Source organism: Dendrobates tinctorius, unplaced genomic scaffold, assembly GCF_039654945.1.
Source record: "Dendrobates tinctorius isolate UK_male_01 unplaced genomic scaffold, ASM3965494v1 ptg000162l, whole genome shotgun sequence".
NCBI lineage: Eukaryota > Metazoa > Chordata > Amphibia > Anura > Dendrobatidae > Dendrobates > Dendrobates tinctorius.
Genome location: NW_027361829.1, coordinates 21937645 through 21958585, shown reverse-complemented (window position 1 = coordinate 21958585; position 20941 = coordinate 21937645). Strand labels below are relative to the sequence as shown.

General features: G+C 39.6%; 1 protein-coding gene across 1 annotated transcript in view; it reads left to right on the top strand.

Moving 5' to 3' along the window:
- ITGA9 (integrin subunit alpha 9) overlaps positions 1-20941 on the top strand; it is a 711654-nt gene that overhangs the window by 265632 nt on the left and 425081 nt on the right. Inside the window, exons 11-15 of the mRNA XM_073549890.1 lie at positions 1196-1290; positions 2182-2272; positions 6531-6576; positions 13346-13500; positions 16260-16420. Coding sequence (XP_073405991.1) covers positions 1196-1290; positions 2182-2272; positions 6531-6576; positions 13346-13500; positions 16260-16420 — 548 coding nt within the window. The remainder of the gene's footprint in view (positions 1-1195; positions 1291-2181; positions 2273-6530; positions 6577-13345; positions 13501-16259; positions 16421-20941) is intronic.

The window sequence follows — 20941 nt, the reverse complement described above, 5'->3', positions numbered from 1 at the left end:
AACCCCTTCAACTCTGATCCGTTATCCTCCTATACTCTGGCCTCAAACATTACCTGACTACGTTTATGACGTACCCTTCTAGTCCACTCTAACTCACGGCTTGGCCGTGAGAAGTGACTAGCGTCACATTTCACATTGCTTTGATCCCATCAGGACTTGTGACTGAACCCGGGATTCAGATATATGCCATAGACTGTAATGGTAATGGCAGAGGTCTGTCATGCATCATTTTCGGGAGTGTATGCCTACTGGAGATGGACACACAGATGCAAGGATCTTATTGGCTTGCTAATATTTTTCATTTTTGCTTCTCCTCTTTGCAGCAGTTATAATTTGTATTTTTTTCATTGACTTCGATGAATGAGGCTTTGTTTTATGTGGGACAAATTGTAATATTTTAACTCAGTTTTAGAGTACAGATAAGTCAATGTGTAATTTATATAACTTTTCTTGCAACATAAACATACAAAAAAAATATTTTTTTACTACTGAGGACTCTCAATCCTGAATATTTTTCTATTTTTTTACTATAATTTTTATTGTTTAAAGTGAACCTGTCTGCTGATACATACTGCCTAATCCATCGGCAACATGTATCGGGCACCGGCTGTATGAACTCGGCCAGGTATATTTTTCTCCGAAACGCTGCAGAGTTTTAGAGAAAATATAAGGTACTTTGCGATGGCAGAAATGTGTCACTTCAGGTCAGTGGTCAGGTAGAAACCACTGGGGATGGAACCTCCTGTCTGACTAGTCTAGAGCACTATTGTACATGTTCCCTGCTCTGAAACGCTGCAGCGGTCCCTGCTTGGTCTCTTTTGTAAAATGCTGCTCGGTCCCCACTGAAATCCTGCAGCGTTTCGGTGCCACACATACCTCTGACTGATTCACACAGCCAGTGCCTGATACAATCTGAGTCCAGCATGTATCAGCTGTCAGGGTTCCTTTAAGTCTCATACAAATAACCTGTTAATTAATTTTGTGTTGATACCTAATATGTGTATTTTTTATTATATACATGTAATACATAGCAATAGATACATACATCATGGGTACACACATGTGGGTAGCTTTGGGTACACACATCACTTGCATCAATCTTTATCATGTAGCAGAGAATACACTCAACATTCACCTCAATCTACGATATATTACGTTGCATTGCATGCATCTCTTTTTTGTCTCTTTTATGCAGATGTTGCCATTGGAGCTCCAAAGGAAGATGACTTTTTAGGAGCTGTCTACATATTTCATGGTGATGCAGATGGCATTGTCCCTCAATATTCAATGGTTGGTGTGTTATGTTGTCTTTTAAAAATAAATTGCCAAAAACGTGAAATATACCTTGTCGGTGTGACCTCTGTGACATTTTTGACACATGTCAGTGGCTCCTTTGGGCTTCTGTCTGAAGCACTGGAATATGGGATCCACTGAGAACCCCTGATGGTGCCATTCACTTTAATGAGGCAGACGGAGACACTTTGTCCTCAGTTTCCACGGTGTCCACCTTTCTGAGATGTGCATGAAAAGCGTGTTATCATCCTTAAAGGCGTTTTCCTGCTAATAAAGTACATTTTAATCAATAATTTTTAGAATAAAAATAAGTTTCACAATTGGATGTGTTGTGTTAAAAAATAATCCTGTGCTGAGATAGTGTTATACATGTGTCCCTGTATAATGGCTGTGTCTGATCATGCAGGATCATACCACCACTCCTGGGCAGGGGGGAAGCAAAAGAGAGTGTACAGACAATACCGCACGGGATCACAGCTGATTCCTTCTGTGAAGTAAAGCAAGTTTTTAAACAGGGAGTGAAAAAAATGTCCTTACAAAAACCAGCAGCTGTGATCCCCTGCTGTATTGTCTGTATACTCTCTTTTGCTTCTTCCCCTGCCCAGGAGAAGTGGTATGATCAGACCATGTCCCTGTACGGTCAGACACAGCCATTACACAGTACACAGCAGGAGCACATTAATAAGATTATCTCAGCACAGGAACATTTAATTTACCACATCCAATTGTAGAACTTATTTTTATTCTAAGATCTATTGAATAAAGTGTTCTTTGTTCTTGGGAAAACATGTTTAAGGCCTAGCTTCATTTATTTCCAGTACAACTAAAAGAATAAAGTAACATTTCTTTAATAAAACCTCATACTAATATTACTCTTAATCTTCTTAGCGAATATCAGGAAGAAAACTCAACCCAACTCTGAAGATGTTTGGGCAGTCCATTTCTGGAGGCATTGATATGGACAAGAATGGTTATGTAGGTACGTTTAGAAACTGCAGCGTCTCTTAGATAAAAGGTATTACGGACTCTGCCATTTTATAACAGTCCGACAGTAACCACTGTGTAAAGGCCTTTATTCTACAATAATGCATTCGAAAAACATCTACGATTTTTGACCCCATATCATGAACCATTGCAATAGAAAGGATAGAAAATGCAAATTTTTTCTTGTAGATGTGTTTTTTTTGTTTTTACTTTGCTGGTGCTGGTATACGAGCTCTGTAGAATCAGGCACTCAATTACTGCCTGAGTTTAGGAGCAGTTCACGTCCTTGACTATTAGCCTGAATTCCAAGCTGACATGTTGTTTGTCTTTCTTTTGACAGCATTAACACACACTCCAGTTTCTTTGCTCCATTTACAGACAGATAACCTTTTCACTTCTTAGTGGACCACTTTGGAGTTTGATGACCGCCATATGATTGGGGAGCAGCACAAAGTTTATGCTTTCTTGGTGTAATACCTGACATACAGGAAGCTGAACAGCTGCCATAGTCCTAGACCCGAACATGTATACAACTGGTGTCCATTTTTCTCCAGCACTGTATGGAGCCACTTCTGATCTACCTTCTCGGCACAGCTGTTTAATGTTACATTAGTATGACCTGGGATAATACATCGTATACACATGTCACAAAACTATCCGTCCTCAGCTGGTAAAGGAGCCTGGAAACTTTTCATTCCTCCCTGGTATTTATAAGCTGTGCCACACAAGAATGTTTCTGCTAACATGAAGACAATGGATTACCCGTCAGCTAGAAATTACACACTGAGATCAATGAAAGCAGTGCGTTGTACTATTAACAAGCGTTCACTACCACAAAGCCATCGGAGCATACATATCATACAGTATGCCTGGGGTGGTGTGGTCGGCTTCAGCTTTATGAGCCAACCTCAGCCAGTGGTTGTCACCGCTCGCTCTAGTAATAAGTACTGATACTATACATTTAGTTTAGTAAAAACGTTACTGTACATCTCGAAGACTCCAGTGTGTCTCTGATATCTACCAACAAATGATGGCTTTCTTCTAAATCTATTGATTGCACCCTTTTTAGGGTATGGTCACATGAAACCTGCTTCTAACATACACATGGGTTTGTTTCAGTTTTCTAAGGCTACTTTCACACTTGCGTTTTTTTGCGCTGCGTTTTTGCTCATAAATGTGCATGCGTTTTTTTTTCCTATACTTAACATGGGTGCGCATTGTCATGCGTTTGTATGCATTTGTATGCGCATGCATTTTTTTGTAGTGTGCGCCCGGGCTCACAAAATGCATCCTGTTGCATTTTTCGTGCGTCCAACCTGTCTAAAAAACCGCATGCGTACGAAATTCACCCAAAACCCATTAAAGTCTATGGGAGCACTGACGTGCGCATGGTCATGCGCACATCAGCGCAAAAAAAAGCATGCTTTTTTTGCAAAAAACATGCGCAAAAAACAAGAAAACGCATCAAAAACTCATGATGCGTTTTTATGCGTGTTTGCACTGCGCACGCAGCACAAAAAAACACAAGTGTGAAAGTAGCCTAAGAGCACATTTTTTTTTTTCCACTGATTTTATGTAATAATGTGTGTGTGTTTTATTTTTTTTTACATTTTTAAAGGGAACCTGTCACCCCCCCGCAGGCGTTTTTAAGTAAAACAGCCACCTTGTGCAGCACTAATGCTGCATTCTGTCAAGGTGGCTCTTTTATTTAGCGTCCCTTCCACCACCGAAATAATCGTTTTTAAAATTGGTCAGACATACCTGATATTTGACAGAGGGGCAGGGCTTTTGCCCCTGGACACAGACGTCTCACATACGTCAGTCATGTCCAGCTTTTGAATTTGGCGCCGCCTTCTCAGTGTTCATTTCTTTTTCTTGTGCCTGTTGCACCGCTGCCCTGCTGAGCTCCGCCCCTACTGGTCACATGGTGCTGACGTCATCACAGGCCCTGCTGGCACCACTGCTTGCTGAGCTCCGCCCCTACTGGTCACATGGTGCTGACGTCATCACAGACCCTGCTGGCACCACTGCTTGCTGAGCTCCGCCCCTACTGGTCACATGGTGCTGACGTCATCACAGGCCCTGCTGGCACCACTGCTTGCTGAGCTCCACCCCTAAATGGGAAGCTTGATGCAAGCAGATTTCAAGGATATTTTTGTGTGAAATCTTCGCTATAAACCATGTCTAAATACTCTGTGAGCATGCCCTTAGGCCACATTCACACGTTCAGTATTTGGTCAGTATTTTCAATGAGTATTTGTAAGCCAAAACCAGGAGTGGAACAATCGGGGTATGTGCACACGCTGCGGATTGGTCTGCGGATTTTGCAAAATCCGCAGGTAAATCCACAGGTCAAAAGACATCCTTGCTGTCAGTTTTTCCCCGGTCTCCCCCACATACAGACCCCCAGTTGTATGTGGGGGAGACTATGCCAAAACTGAGAGCAAGGATGAATTCTCATCGCCACACAATAAGAAAAAAGAATGAATCTACCTGTGGCAAAACATTTTTGTATGCCTGATCACAGCACCATAGATATGAAATTACTAGTATTGAAAGATAACTTCACATCTTAGAGAGACAGAAAAGTATGGGAGTACAAGCTCATGACGGCCCTTGACACACTCAGTGCAGGAATGAATGTGTCGCATGGATTTATGTCTTTTTACATCAATTAAGGAATTTGCTCCTAAGATCTTGTGGGGGCATCACAACACATTAGGAGACCCCAATCAGAGGACAATAACTTTCACTCCTTATCTATGAGCTGGTCCAATATTTAGATTTATCCCTCTCCCATAATGATAGTTCTTCTTCACGTCACTTGTCTTATCTATTGCATTTTTTCTAGGCTGTATTGTGCATAAATATGTGACTTCAGATTTTGTATTAGTCTAGCCTGATGAAGAGACCTGAGTAGTCTCGAAAGCTTGCAATGTGTTACCATCTTTTCAGTTAGCCATTAGAAGGTATCAACCACTGAGGACTCTCAATTCTAAATATTTTTCTATCTACTAGCTAACACGGTACAAAGATATACCGTACATCTTTCCTGTATAGAGATGAGCGAATGTTTCAATATTCGGTTCGGATTATGATCAATGTAATTGCAATATTCACTGAACATAGCCGAACGCCATTGGAGTCAATGGGAGTACAGATGAGCAAATATTTTCAGAAATGATCATCAAACATTAGTTCGGCACGATTATGGGATGAGTATGGCACGAATGGCACATTTGGATTCGACAATCGTTTTCCGAACATATTTGCATATCTCTATTAAATATATATGGCTGAAATACAGCCAGTACAGCCACAGACCAGGCAGCATGTACAAGCTGTCAGGCTCCCTTTAAGAATCCCCCGTAGTTGTTAACTTTTAATGACACTGAAAAGCTGATGACAGATAGTAAACAGACTACATATACTGTATGGACAGACGTATGGGGCACACCTCTTTTTACTGAATTCAGAGTTGTCCAGTTCCCATTGCCCGCAATCAGTTACAAATATTTCTAAAAGAAGGAGTTGTTCTAAAGACTCACTGAATTTGAGTGTGGTCCTGTAATCAGATGACGTTGCTCCTACATCAGTGTCTGACCTGCTCTTCTGGATGAATGGGAACAAATTCCTGCAGTCACACCCCATATTCATGTAGAAAACCTCCCCAGAAGAATGGAACTGTCATGGCCGTAAAAGGGGTCCCCGACTCCATATTAACGTCTACGGATGTAGAGTGGGAGCTCATGAACACTTGTGTAGGTGTCCCAGTACTTATAGTGTAGATCTCTTCATCAGACAAAGCTTAACCCAATATGTGAACAACACAACAGGACCCCGTAGTAGGAGCACATTCCTTCATTGATGTAGAAAGAAGCTATCTGCTAGTCTCCTAATGTGCAGTTCGCTATGGATGCTCAGACGACAATCACACAGCGATAATAAGCTCCGGCAGCACTCTTCGTTGTAAGCCTGGCACAGACACATTGCCCAATGCTCTTTTGTTAGGTGTAGATGTAGTCTGTTCCCCTTGGTGTTTGTGATGCTTATTATAAACCCTCTTTGTACATTATGGCTCAGGATGGCTGTGACGTACCCCCTACTGCTGACCTTATGACTCCATTTAGATGAACACGGATTGCTAGGGGACTAATGAGCTACTTAGCTGCCTTACAAGGTTAAGTCGCCTTGACTTTTCTCACTTACAGTAGCCATTATTTATATCTGATCATTTCTGTTTTTGTTTTCAGATGTGACTATCGGGGCTTTTATGTCAGACAGTGTGGTGCTACTAAGGTGAGAAGAAATCCTTCATACAGAAATATGCAAATATATATGGACTAGTAAACCACTAATTGATTGTATTGCTATAGTTATTGGATTCATGAGACAGATGTCTTGAATTCAGCTCATGTACTGCCAAGACGTTTCTTCTTATTAGCAGATATGCAATGACAGTTGGTCTGCATGTATAGAATTTAGCTCAGGTCAAGGAGGTTTACATCAATTGAAATCAGTGCAGACTCGATGTTCATAAACCATGGAATTTATTAAGATCGGGGGTCAATCTGGTAACGTGACAGACTTTCAAAGAAATCTCTTGGCTCCTATTGCTCCTTGCTCACTGTTCCATTCAGGTCTGGGCTTAAAGCTGGCTATACGCCTTTCATGGGTGTCGGCTGAATGTTGCTTTGGTAGATCGTTCAGCCGACAGGCATCACAGCCGACTCTGATACACGGGAGCACTCTCTTGGCTCTCCTATGTTCTCTAAGAGAAAGCTGCCGACTGACACATCGGCCAGCTGCTTATCTCAGGGAGAACAATGTGATCAGCAGTCAGAAATTGGGCATGCACGATGGGCGTCTCTCCTGACCATGTGACGGCCGGCGCCTCTATACATATTAGATTGTCAGTCGAACCCATCGACATCGTCTGGCTCAGCCGACATTTGTTTTATGTGTATGGGGCTGTACAGGTGTGATAAATGTAGGAAGAGCGATATTTACTGAAAATTCATCTCTCTCTTTCTAGTATTCACCCCCCTTCTGGTTTCCTTCCCCATCCTGATATTCACATAAAGACATGCCTGTTTCATTTTCTTACACTTTGTGTTGGTCTTCATATGACTGGATCTCATATCCCTACTTTATTGTAGTATTCTGCCTTTTATATTTTATTGACATTTTCTTGGTGCTGTTTTGAAGCCTAATGCTGTTATATTGTTATTGATATTATGTATTACTGTTTGATTAACAAAAGCTATTTCCTATGTTACATCTCATGATTTTCTATTTGTGTCACATTTTTATATAATGCATGTAACTATACATAACAAATGTCTAAAATTATCATATTAAATGTTTCATGAAAGGAACAGATTGTAAAGATTCCTAAATGTGTTTTTGCTATCACAGGATGTACAGTTGTGGCCAAAGTATTGACACCCCTGCAATTCTGCCAGATAATACTCAGCTTCTTCCTGAAAATGATTGCAAACACAAATTCTTTGGTATTATTGTCTTCATTTAATTTGTCTTAAATGAAAAAACACAAAAGAGAATGAAGCAAAACATTGATCATTTCACACAAAACTCCAAAAATGGGCCAGACAAAAGTATTGGCACCCGTTGCCTAATACTTGGTTGCACAACCTTTAGCCAAAATAACTGCGACCAACCACTTCCGGTAACCATCAATGAGTTTCTTACAATGCTCTGCTGGAATTTTAGACCATTCTTCTTTGGCAAACTGCTCAAGGTCCCTGATATTTGAAGGGAGCCTTCTCCAAACTTCCATTTTTAGATCTCTCCACAGGTGTTCTATGGGATTCAGGTCTGGACTCATTGCTGGCCACCTTAGAAGTCTCCAGTGCTTTGAATGAAGTGATTAAACAGAGTCAGCATGGGTTTGTAACTAATAAGTCATGTCAGATTAACTTAATTTCCTTCTATGACGGTATCACTGATTGGGTGGATCAAGGAAATGCTGTAGATATAGTATATCTTGACTTCAGCAAAGCATTTGACAAAGTATCTCATACAATCCTTATTGAAAAAATGACTAAGTATGGAATGGACAAGGCAACTAGGTGGATTCATAACTGGCTTAGTGATCGGACCCAAAGAGTGGTCGTAAATGGCTGCACATCCAGTTGGAAGAATGTCTCAAGTGGGGTACCACAGGGCTCTGTCCTGGGCCCTGTATTGTTCAACATCTTTATCAACGATTTAGATGAAGGAATTGAGAGTAAACTGATTAAATTTGCTGATGACACAAAGCTAGGAGGGATAGCTAATACTAGAGAAGAGAGAGAGAGGATTCAAAAAGATTTAAATAAACTGGAGAAGTGGGCAGCAACTAACAGAATGATTTTTAACAGGGAGAAATGCAAAATGCTACATCTGGGCAATAAAAATGAAAAAAGCATATACAGAATGGGAGGAATAGGGCTTAGTGACAGCACATGTGAAAAAGACTTGGGTATACTAATAGATCACAGACTGAATATGAGTCAACAATGTGATGCAGCAGCAAAAAAGGCAAATGCAATTCTAGGATGTATTAACAGAAGCATACAGTCTAGATCACGTGAAGTCATTATTTCCCTCTACTCCTCTTTGGTCAGACCTCATCTGGAATATTGTGTCCAGTTTTGGGCACCACATTTTAAAAAAGACATCAACAAACTGGAGCAAGTTCAGAAAAGAGCGACCAGAATTTTGACCGGTCTGCAAACCCTGTCTTATGAGGAAAGGTTGCAGGATTTGGGATTGTTTAGTTTACAAAAGAGAAGACTGAGAGGAGACTTAATAGCTGTCTACAAGTATCTAAAGGGCTGTCACATTGTAGAAGGATCAACTTTATTCTCATTTGCACAAGGAAAGACTAGAAGCAATGGGATGAAACTGAATGGGAGGAGACACAGATTAGATATTAGAAAAAACTTTTTGACAGTTAGAGTGATCAATGAGTGGAACAGGCTGCCATGAGAAGTGGTGAGTTCTCCTTCAATGGAAGTCTTCAAACAGAGGCTGGACAGGCATCTGACTGGGATGATTTAGCGAATCCTGCTTTGAGCAGGGGGTTGGACCAGATGGCCCAGGAGGTCCCTTCCAACTCTACGATTCTATGATTCTCTCAAACTATTTTCTAGTACTTTTTGAAGTGTGTTTTGGGTCATTGTCCTGCTGGAAGACCCATGACCTCTGAGGGAGACCCAGCTTTCTCACACTGGGCCCTACATTATGCTGCAAAATTTGTTGGTAGTCTTCAAACTCCATAATGCCATGCACACGGTCAAGCAGTCCAGTGCCAGAGGCAGCAAAGCAACCCCAAAACATCAGGGAACCTCCGCCATGTTTGACTGTAGGGACCGTGTTCTTTTCTTTGAATGCCTCTTTTTTTCTCCTGTAAACTCTATGTTGATGCCTTTGCCCAAAAAGCTCTACTTTTGTCTCATCTGACCAGATAACATTCTTCCAAAACATTTTAGGCTTTTTCAGGTAAGTTTTGGCAAACTCCAGCCTGGCTTTTTTTATGTCTCGGGGTAAGAAGTGGGGTCTTCCTGGGTCTCCTACCATACAGTCCCTTTTCATTCAGATGCCGACGGATAGTACGGGTTGACACTGTTGTACCCTCGGACTGTAGGGCAGCTTGAACTTGTTTGGATGTTAGTCGAGGTTCTTTATCCAACATCCGCACAATCTTGCGTTGAAATCTCTTGTCAATTTTTCTTTTCCATCCACATCTAGGGAGGTTAGCCACAGTGCCATGGGCTTTAAACTTCTTGATGACACTGCGCACGGTAGACACAGGAACATTCTGGTCTTTGGAGATGGACTTGTAGCCTTGAGATTGCTCATGCTTCCTCCCAATTTGGTTTCTCAAGTCCTCAGACAGTTCTTTGGTCTTCTTTCATTTCTCCATGCTCAATGTGGTACACACAAGGACACAGGACAGAGGTTGAGTCAACTTTAATCCATGTCAACTGGCTGCAAGTGTGATTTAATTATTGCCAACACCTGTTAGGTGCCACAGGTAAGTTACAGGTGCTGTTAATTACACAAATTAGAGAAGCATCACATGATTTTTCAAACAGTGCCAATACTTTTGTCCACCCTCTTTTTTATGTTTGGTGTGGAATTATATCCAATTTGGTTTTAGGACAATTCTTTTTGTGTTTTTTCATTTAAGACAAATTAAATGAAGATAATAATACCAAAGAATTTGTGTTTGCAATCATTTTCAGGAAGAAACTGACTATTATCTGACAGAATTGCAGGGGTGTCAATACTTTTGGCCACAACTCTATACAGACGCAGAATGTAAAAAATGCCCTGCAGATATTTCTTATATTGGACGTTAGGAACATTCAGCATGAAATAAACTATATAAACTCTGAACAAAACATCTATTTATTATGTATTTATGTCACCAGGGCAGACTCCTTAAATCGAAGACATAACAAATGGACCTGATTTATACGAGTTTCCCTAAAGCAGCCTATATAATATCAGCCTCTGTCGATATGTTTAACAACCTCTGATTCTGGGACTTTTATCAACCACAAAAGCTAATGCATGTCATACCCGTCACTAATGCATGTCACTACTGTGCTTATCAGCATTGCCCTCTTTTCTGCACAAAAGATGTAGATCAGCCATATTCTAGTGACTGGTGCCAGGTCCCGCTCACTACACCGCTGAGCAGCCATGAGCGCTGCTGTGCGGGAAAATCTAGAAGGGGTCGCAGTGCTAAATCAGTATAGAACGAGACTATATTTGTCATGATAGCAGAAAACTGTTCTAATTGTTGATATTTAATTTCATTCTTATCACTGTTGGATTATGTTTCAATACATCTGAAAGATCTCTGTCTGTCTTTCTATCAATCACATATCTATCTATCTATCTATTATTTATCTATCAATCACATATCTGTCTATCTATTATTTATCTATCAATCACATATCTATCTATCTGTGCAGCATTATCTGTTTGCATTACACAATTTTGCAACACTGATCAGTGATCGGTTGCTATTTACGGTAATCATTTGATAGTCTGTGTGCGCAGGCAGAACACAATTCAGTTGCGTGCAATGATCTGTAATAGATGGTTCAGTGTGCATAAGCTGCTATGTTTGCACTGTATGATGTGCTGCCAAAAACATTGAGATTTTGCACAGACCAAAATAACATTTCACCTGACGAACAAGCAGTAAGCTTGATTGTCAGGTGATGGGAAGTCTGTTTAGACTATAAGATTATCCTAGAACTCTCCTTAACAATAATCAGTGTAGCTGTAAATGGACCTTTACACTTCTGAGTCTTGACAGAACTTCCAAAGACAAATGATGTTTCAGTCATTGGGAGACAACCAGCCGATGACCTTCCAACCCTTTCCAAATCTCTTGTGCTGAGACCTGAATGTCTCCGATCTTGCTCTTTATTCTTCCTTTGAACTATCCTTTGAGCTTTGGCTGTCAGACATGTGGAATTTGATTTTCTTTAAAAATTTTTTAGTCCAAGGGAATTAAATGTTTGTAGAGAGGCCATGAATTGCATTAGCCCCACTCCTGAGATTACTGTACTGAATCCGACTTGTAATTTGTGTAATTTTCCTGCCTGGCTCATACAAACAATTACGGAAATTGAGTTTCATTAAGCATCTTATCATCTTATCCTCTTGGGGTGAGAACACTTGGATGGCTGCCAAGTTCTTTGTCATTCGTTTGCTGATCTTTCACCTTCCTGGTGATATGGATGATGCATGAGGATGTTGACGACAATACACTCGGCATCGGAAACGTAACTAAAACTTTAGTGTTGTAACCTAGTTCTCACAGCACTGTAGATTCTGTTGAGTTACACTTTCTTTTTGCTTTTCCTACCTTATTTAAAGGAAGTTCAGTCAGGAGCCATCTTCAATAAGGAGCTCACTTTGCTTTTTCTCTAGCACTCAAACATAATTTTGGTGCTGTTTCTTGCTAAGGATCAGTCACATCTGTATTTGAGCATGCAACATGATTTTTCCCTTAGAAATAGCAAACACTAGTGGACACCTACAAACCACATTTTTGTCCAACAGATTATGAATCTCCCGCCACTGATTATTGTATGGCGTAATCAGGTTAATAGTGTGTGACACACCCCGAACTTTAGGTTGTAGGAGCATCGATCTATTGCTGGTCCGTGATTTCTGAAAGGCTTCAGAAATAACCCTTCGTGGATAACCCCTGTCAGCAAAACGACGGGTTAAATCTCTGGCCCCCTCCCGGAAGTCTAGATCCGTGCTGCAATTACGTCTTGCAATTTTTTTTTTGCCATCACCATGGATGCCATTGTTTGGTAATTGTATTCATTATTAACTCTTGTGGGTTGCCCTGTGTTCACATTATCATTTTTATACAGGCTTTTCTGTGTGGAGGAGTTTTTGATGTGGGAGAGTCCATTATTCCATGATATGACTTGTTTGCTTTTCTTGCAATTTTAATTGTTTTTAACTTGGATATTGTGTTTGTTCTATATATGTGTCAGCATTTAGTAATAAAGTTTGTTCAATTTGTCCTATCTGATCGTGTGTTCCCAATTTATAGACATGTTACTTTCCCCTACTTCCTTGCATTTTCATTAACATGTCACTGGTGAACCCCTTTTGTTGTCTAATATAGTGGTGCCCTCCATTTGGTTTTTTCTTTGGGTGCTAAACAATTTGACAACAGCATAAAATTAGTTGTTTTTAGGGAAAATGTCTTATAAATTCAACCCTACTTACTTCTGACCAAGACACGGCTACATGGTCATCAGAACATTGACTAGTTAGAACATATGGACAATGTATTGTAACGTCTAAACCAATATAAATGACGTTGTCCTGGGAGAAGTTATCTGTAGTACATGTTTAAATGACTCTGTCCGGAAAGGTCAAAACCCAACGAAAAACATACTGTAGCAACTCGTTTTTCATTGGGTTTTGACTGTAATTTTCCTTTGAGTTTTGATATTATGCAGTATTGTTACAGAGATTTACATATTGTCCTGCTTATTTTTCTTCTGTGCGTCAGGACAAGACCAGTTATTACTGTGGATGCTTCAATAATTTTGCCTTCAGCAATTAACATCACTGCTCCGCAGTGCCATGATGGGACACAAAATGTCAACTGTGTCAATGTCACTGTCTGTTTCCGGTTTCGTGGCAAGCGTGTTCCTGGTGAAATAGGTAAGTACTGCTTTGATTTAGCATTAATTTTCTTATAAGACTCTCCAGACTCTACAAATCCACATTTATTCTCACGTTCAGGTACATCTACGTTATGCACTTCCTTAGAGATTTTAGCTTTAGCAATGTATTGAATATCTTGCCTCAAACATGAATTGACAAGTTACAGCGGATATAAAAATTCTACACATTTCTGTTAAAGTGGCAGGCAGGGTTTTTTAAGTAAAAACATATGAAAAAGAATCATTGCAGATCTTTTTCCACCTTTAATGTCACCTTTAATCTGTACAATTCCATTGAAAAATAAACTGAAATCTTTTTGAGTGGAAAATGAAAAGTAAAAACCCAAAGTAATGTGATTGCATAAATATGCTAATAGTTTGTTGAAGTACCCTTTGAATTTATGACAGCATTCAGCTTTTTGGGTAAGAGTCTATCAGCATGGCACATCTAGAATTGGCAATCTTTGTCCACTCTTCCTTACAATACATCTCCAAATCAGTCAGATTGCGAAGACATTTCCTGTGTACTGCCTTCTTTAAGTATACCCATATATTTCAACTGGATTCGGGTCTGAGCTCTCTCTGGGATATTCTGAAAACTTGATCCTCTTCTAGCAAAGTCATTTTTTGTTTTGGATGTATAGTTAGGATAATTGTCATGTTGAAATGTGAAATTCCTCCTCATCTCATCTTCAGCTTTTAAGCAGAGGCCTTGACGTTTTGTTACAAAATTGACTGATAATTGGAACTGTTCACATTTCCTTCCACCCTGACTAAAGCCAAGTTCCAGCTGCTAAAAGTAGCTCTAAAACATAATACTGCCTCCAAAATGCTTCACTGTGGTTATGGTATTTTTTGGCGTTGCACAGTGTGTTGGCTTTGCTCCAAACAGACCTTTTGTAATTATGGCCAAAAAGTTCAATCTTGGTCTTATTAGACCATAACACATTTTCCCACCTGCTCTTGGCAGACTTGGTGTAGGTTTTGGAAAAACGTAAGATAGCAAAAGGCATTTGTCTTGCCGCTTTACTCCACAGGCCAGGATATTTTTGTCACTTGCGGTACACAACTAGTACTTGCCAGAAATGACTGCAGCTTATTTAATGTTTCTGTAGTCCTCTTGGTAGCCTCCCATACCATTTTTTTTGTTATATGAATTTTCCAGGGATGTCCAGTTTTAGTTAGTCACTGTTATGCTGAATTTAAGTCACTTCTTCATGACAGTCTTTACAGTGTTTCATGGTATGTCTAATGCCATTGAAACTTTTTGGTACCCTTCTCTTGACTGATAAAGTTGAACAATAGGATCCCTTTGCTGCGTTGTAAGCTGTTTTCAGACTATGGCTTTTGCTGTAAAATGCAACTAAGAAAATTTCAGGAAAACCCAACTAGAACAGAGAAACTATAAATGAGAGTAATCCAAATTAATGAACATGGTGTCAGCCGTGTATGGAATACTATTTATCATGAGTTAAAGGTGAATGGCTAATTCTGAACACAATCACATCCCCAATTATAAGAGGGTGTTCACACTTATACAACCATATTATTTTAGTTTTGTTATTTATATGTTCTTCATCAAACTGATTTCAGTTTATTTCTCACTGGATTTGTACAGATATTGCGTAACATTAAAGGTGCAAAGAGTTCTGAAATTATTCTTCTTGGTATGATTTTATTTACATGACAAAAACCTGGCATTTTAACAGGGATGTGTAGACTTTTTATAACCACACTATGTTATATGCCACCCTATTATTTGTGTTTTTGTAAATGAAAACTTTTGACTATATATTAATGTTACATTTAGTCTTTTCTGTAAACCATAACTTTTTTTTTTTTAATGTTTATCCAGGTAAAATAATATTTATGTGGTTCCCATTCTTCCTTTGCTTATTTAGCACAATGTGTGGGTGGGTGTATTATATCTACAGTTTTCTCCTTTGTCATTTAGTTATCTAAATCTAAGCGAATATTTCTGTTTTTGAGTATATTCATGTTACCAGGAAGGGTTTCGCTTTCAGTGTAAATATTTTGTCCACAAGTCAGAGTTTATGAACTGTTTATCTTGGAGGCTTCCATTAGATAGCCTGACTGTGAACTTTAAAAGCATTTTTATTGATTAACCATCTCGTTAATGGCTGTGATGCTGCTGCAAGGTTTGTTTTTTTAGTGCCTATGTTATATTATAATTATATTATTTGATGGAATTTAAAAAAAAAAAAACAACTAGGAGCATTTTCGTTTTTGTCATTTAATGAAAACCTGTCATTGTATATACACAGTGTTTTACAGTCTGAGGGGAATATGTTATTGAGCAGAAGGAGGTGAATATATTCAATGTTCTGTGTGAAAAGATTCGGTTTTACTTGTATTTTACTTATATTTTCTTAATCCAAATCTCTGCTCTATCTATGCTTAGGAGTCCAGTGGGCGGTGCTAGTTAGTACTTGACAGGTATCTCTGTATCTGCTTACAGTTATACAGGGAGAGGCTTTCAGTCACTGACTAGGACGGCCCACTGATGATTTCCTCTATAATTTATGTAAATTTCTGGGCAAATTATAGTATATATGTCCAGACTGACTGTCCATCGCCTTCAGCTTAATACCACTCATTTTTTTCTTGCAAACTATAATATTTGTCATTTTTGGCATTAAGTTATTGATGCAACTAATTTAGATTTTTTTAGTGTTGCAGGTTACAAGCATCATAATGGATTTGTAAAAACTCTGAAATTCTCCCCTTGTCTTGCAGAGCTGACGTACAATTTAACTGCTGATATCGTGAAAAGAGAAAGCGGCCATCAGCCCAGGGTGTTTTTTGTCTCCTCTGGCGAGACTGTGGCTCATGCCAGTGAGAAGCTCCATCTCAGCCACATGAAAGAGAAGTGTGATCAGTATGTAGCACATGTAAAGGTATGTCATCGCTACACAGACCAGTCTAACAGTCTGACTTTTTGTTTGGCATCATCTCATACGTATTTGAACCTATTAGGCTAGCAGCACTGTATATTGTTGTGACGGCTCAGAGTAAGGAGCATGTGCTTCATGTGCTCTCGCAAAAACAGAAAACAGCTCTATTTTTAACTGGAAAATATTAAATGCAGTCTGTTATCCCCAAAATACATATGAAACTAGCTGTACCGTGGTATCGGGATAGTACAGTACTTGAGAAAATTACTTTCAATTCAAATATAAATGGAGAGCTTTGGTATACCCTATCATGGCACCTCAATTAGCATGTCCCCTGCTTCTGATTGAGAGCACTTCGATGACCAGAGTGAGTGCTGCGTAAACTCAGCCCACATGTGTGCACTGACTGCCTGAGTCCGGCCACGTGTATGCAGTGCTAGTGCTCGCATGCACACAGTGAGGGTAGGCGCGTTCTAGACCCTGGCTCCTCTCTGACCTACGCTCACTACACTGATGAGCTCGGAAGTGAAGCATGTCACTTGCTTCAGAAAGGCACTAAGGAGAAGAGTGTGCCAGCCCACACTGGGTGTGCGCCTACACTGAACCTGTGCGCAGACAGGTGGCCTGAGCTCACAGTGCTGACTTTAGGCAAGCGAGTGCTGTCAATCAAAAGCAGGTAAGTCCCCAAAATGCTAATTAAGTGGGTGTAATGGTGCGTGACCTCTGGTCCTATGGGTGAAGCGGAGTCCTTTCATTTGCATTGCAAATAGAAGTAATGTTCAACTAAAATGTACAGTGCTAGTATGATGTATATAGGGGCACTGTATAGCTAGTTTAATATATATGTTAGGGGAGAAAGAAAAATAAAATAATCAGCAAAGTGTAAAGCTCCTCATACATAATAACTTGCTTCCTTTGTGTCTGTCTTTTCTACTGTTCTGGCTATCTACTCATGAACCAGTAATCCCAGGATGAATCCAGTTAAAGGGCTTATTATCTGGACTTTGTATTTTTTTGTTACGTGGCTAAGAACTTACAGGCAGTTGGTTGCCAAATACCAGAAGAACATATAAGATGGAATTGATAATACCATTAATTAATGTCCCATGAATTTGGTTTTCATGGTCACAATATGTGTTACTCCATTTTAGTCAGGAGGACAAACATTTCTGAAAAGAGTGGCCACATTTTTGCAAATTTGCAGCAGATGTACAGCTATAAAATATTTATATTTCATGAAACATCTAATCTACACGTGCCATAACACTATTTAAGCCTCTCTCATCAATGGGGCATGATTTTTGGGGAAAATATATTGCTATGTGGGAAAGAGTGTGGGGTTTGCTAGAAAGGAAGCCCCAAGTGTATCCTCCAGCATGATCTAGTGCATGGTGTAGTCTAGTTATAACCTTTCTAAATTCAAGACAGTATCTGCCTCAATGACTGAAAGAAGAAAACATGAATTTATCCACGGCAGTGTAAGTCCTGATTGGTGTCTACGGGTAACTCCTATTTCCCACTCTATTTCCTTCTTCATCCTACCAAATGGAAAGAGCTTGCCCCAGGTTTGGAGACATTTCAGAAGGAGATCTAAAACCCAGTAAAGCCGGCATTAATTTGCACATTCACCCTTAAATCCTCCTTTCTGTTGTAGTGTTTTGTACAAAAGTTCCACTGTGGACTCCAGCATCACCTCCATAATGTGGAAGAATATGGGATATCACTTCATTAAATGGAAAAAGTCACTGCTCCACATTCTTTAATCCATAGTGGGAAAATTGACGTGAACATAACCGTGTAGTTTAGTTTGACACATAGTTGGCAAAGTTGTAATGCCATTTTCAAGAACTACTGTGCAGATGTCATCTGTAAATGTTATGTAGCTGGGCACACAAATATAATCATATCCTATAATAGCGACCAGAGAGCAGAGTGCGAGGAACTTTCATCACATTGAATGCAAATGTGCAATAACATTGTGTTTATACGGAGCAAAGCTAAGACCAGTGATATAACACACCTATAGTACAGGACGGTACACCGGTGAATGGTGCAGAATTTACTAGAGGTGCGCACTCTGTGTTTTCCGAATCCCGTTATTTGTTATGTCAGAATTATTCCCCACACTACTTTCTGAAGGAACTGTAAGTGAAAATGGCCCCCTCCGTAACTAATATGGATGGCTCTTATACAGTGTAGTGCAGGATAGGCACAGTAAGGTTGGAAGGGCATCACAATGTGACAACATCTTCATCAGTTAAGAACTAAACATCCTCAAGTTGCTGGTAGAGGAGTAGCTGAATGGTCTTTGTGGCCGTTCTTTCATTGGTATAATGTTGAATATTATACGGTGTTTATTTGTAGCATCTTGGAACCCATAATGTGAGTATGTTAGCAGCTGTACATGAGTACCCCTATTTATTATATTGATGGCTGGACCATAGCACTTCCTACCTTTCTTCCATCCCAACATCTGTGTAGAATGTAAGCTGTTGTGAGCAGGGCCGTCACTGATCTGGTTTGAATCGGTGAACTATGGAACATATTCATGATTGGCGTTACGCACGTTATTCTTAATGAAGGATTCGCTGGAGTACAATGCTCCACATTCATTAAGAAGCACGCTCCAATTAATGAGTTCAGGCCACCTATGGGAACAATTTTTGTTGCTTACTTATATGCAAGTATTTATGGTGAAAATCATTTTTGTAGCTGGTTTTTAATAGAAAAATGTTGCACTGTTTGCCTTCTATGACATTTGTGTTGCGTTGCTTACTGCTGACTGTATTGGATTTTACCTCTGAGCACCTAATATAACAGTGAGCACCCCGTTTATCTTTATATATGCAAAATGAGTTAACAGAGAATCCATCAATCAGTCTGCTATCATGGTCAGGGGAGTTTGTGCCTCTTTTATGTCTCTTTTTCTGAGCTCCTCTCAGCTGATTTGTGATCACATCACTTCAAAGTTAAAAACAAAGAGCCTGTAAATGAAATGGTGCAAAATTATTAATAAAGCTCAATTGCAAAAATGATTTTTTTTGCCCCAATTACATGTATTTCAGTAACATTTTGTCCAATAAAATAAGATATCAACCTCTATGTCAGTACCTTACAGTTTTCTAAAAGTGAATTTGATTGTATGGTATGAAAGAGAGGAACCATTGTCCTGTATATTACCGCCCCTCTCTCTACACGATAGTGGGACAAATATCAATGTTCTGCTCTGACTGCTAGGGATTATGAAGAAATCATATATAATTGAAGCTGTCAGACAGACAACAGCACTTTGAGGGCTTATAGTTTCCGTACATTATTGATTAGGATATGAGGTAACGCTGAGGACAAAACCACTTGCTGGAGCCTAATTGAGTGCAATCAGGATGGTATGAGCTGGAGACTCATTTAATCAAGTCCTACCAGCTATGGTTTGTACAGAATGAAGTCAGGCAATATGTCAGACAGGTCAATTCTGTTTTGATGGCTTCAAGAATAAATATGATTTGGTTTTCTTTTCATCGCGGTCACAGCATTTCCTGTGTAATATACAACAGCGAATGGAAAAGAGCAGGAGACGGCCGACAACAATTAATAGAACATTTCTAGCATTCTTAGTTCAGACCCTTCTCGTTACGTTTAACTATTAACTGTCATTACTTCAATCATTTTTCTAAAATGTAAAAATATTGGAACATTTGTGAAAACAAAATTGTAATTGAAGCCAGGAGAGTATCTTGTATTACATCCTATTGCTATAGTACCCATATATTACACAGCACTAACATCACCTGCCACCAGCTACAATAATGAGCCCTACCATGAGCCCTGGACATCTGTCAAGTCAGCAGTCTTCCCCATGATTGTGGAGCCTACTGAAACAGACTAAGTGACCTTTTTAAATGCTTAGGTGCCTTTGTTAATTATTCTAATTTACTGAGACAATTACTTTTGAGTTTTCATTGGCTGTAAGCCATAATCATTTTGTTTGTAAGGACTCTATATTATATAGGAGTTTCACTTTTTGTATCGAAGAACTGAAATAAATAAACTTTTTAATGATATTCTAATTTTGTGAGAAGCACCTGTATGTGACTTGTGTTGTTCCCTACTTTATAAGTTAAAAGGGTGGTCTAGCACGCAGATAAAATAAAAATATACAATCACCCCATGTTGCCGCCGTTTCAGCGATGTCGGTGCTGTGCAGCACCTAATTGGCTGCAGCGTTCTCGTGACATAAGAATGTCACATGATCTCTGAGAAACACAACGCTACCAACATCACTGGAACGCCACCAGTTTAAGTGGTGAGGGTATGATGTTTTTTTTTTTTATCTAGCTGACTTTAGCTGTAAGATGGTGTTGTCCAGTAGTGGACAATCCTTCTAATGTTACTGGGAACTGGTGGAGTAATAAATAAAAAGGTTAAACTCACTTTCCGGAACCAGCACTGTGTGCCCCGCCAGTCTCTTGACATCAGTACTTAGTGATGAATGTCATGTGACCGCTGCATCTCATCAGCAGCCAT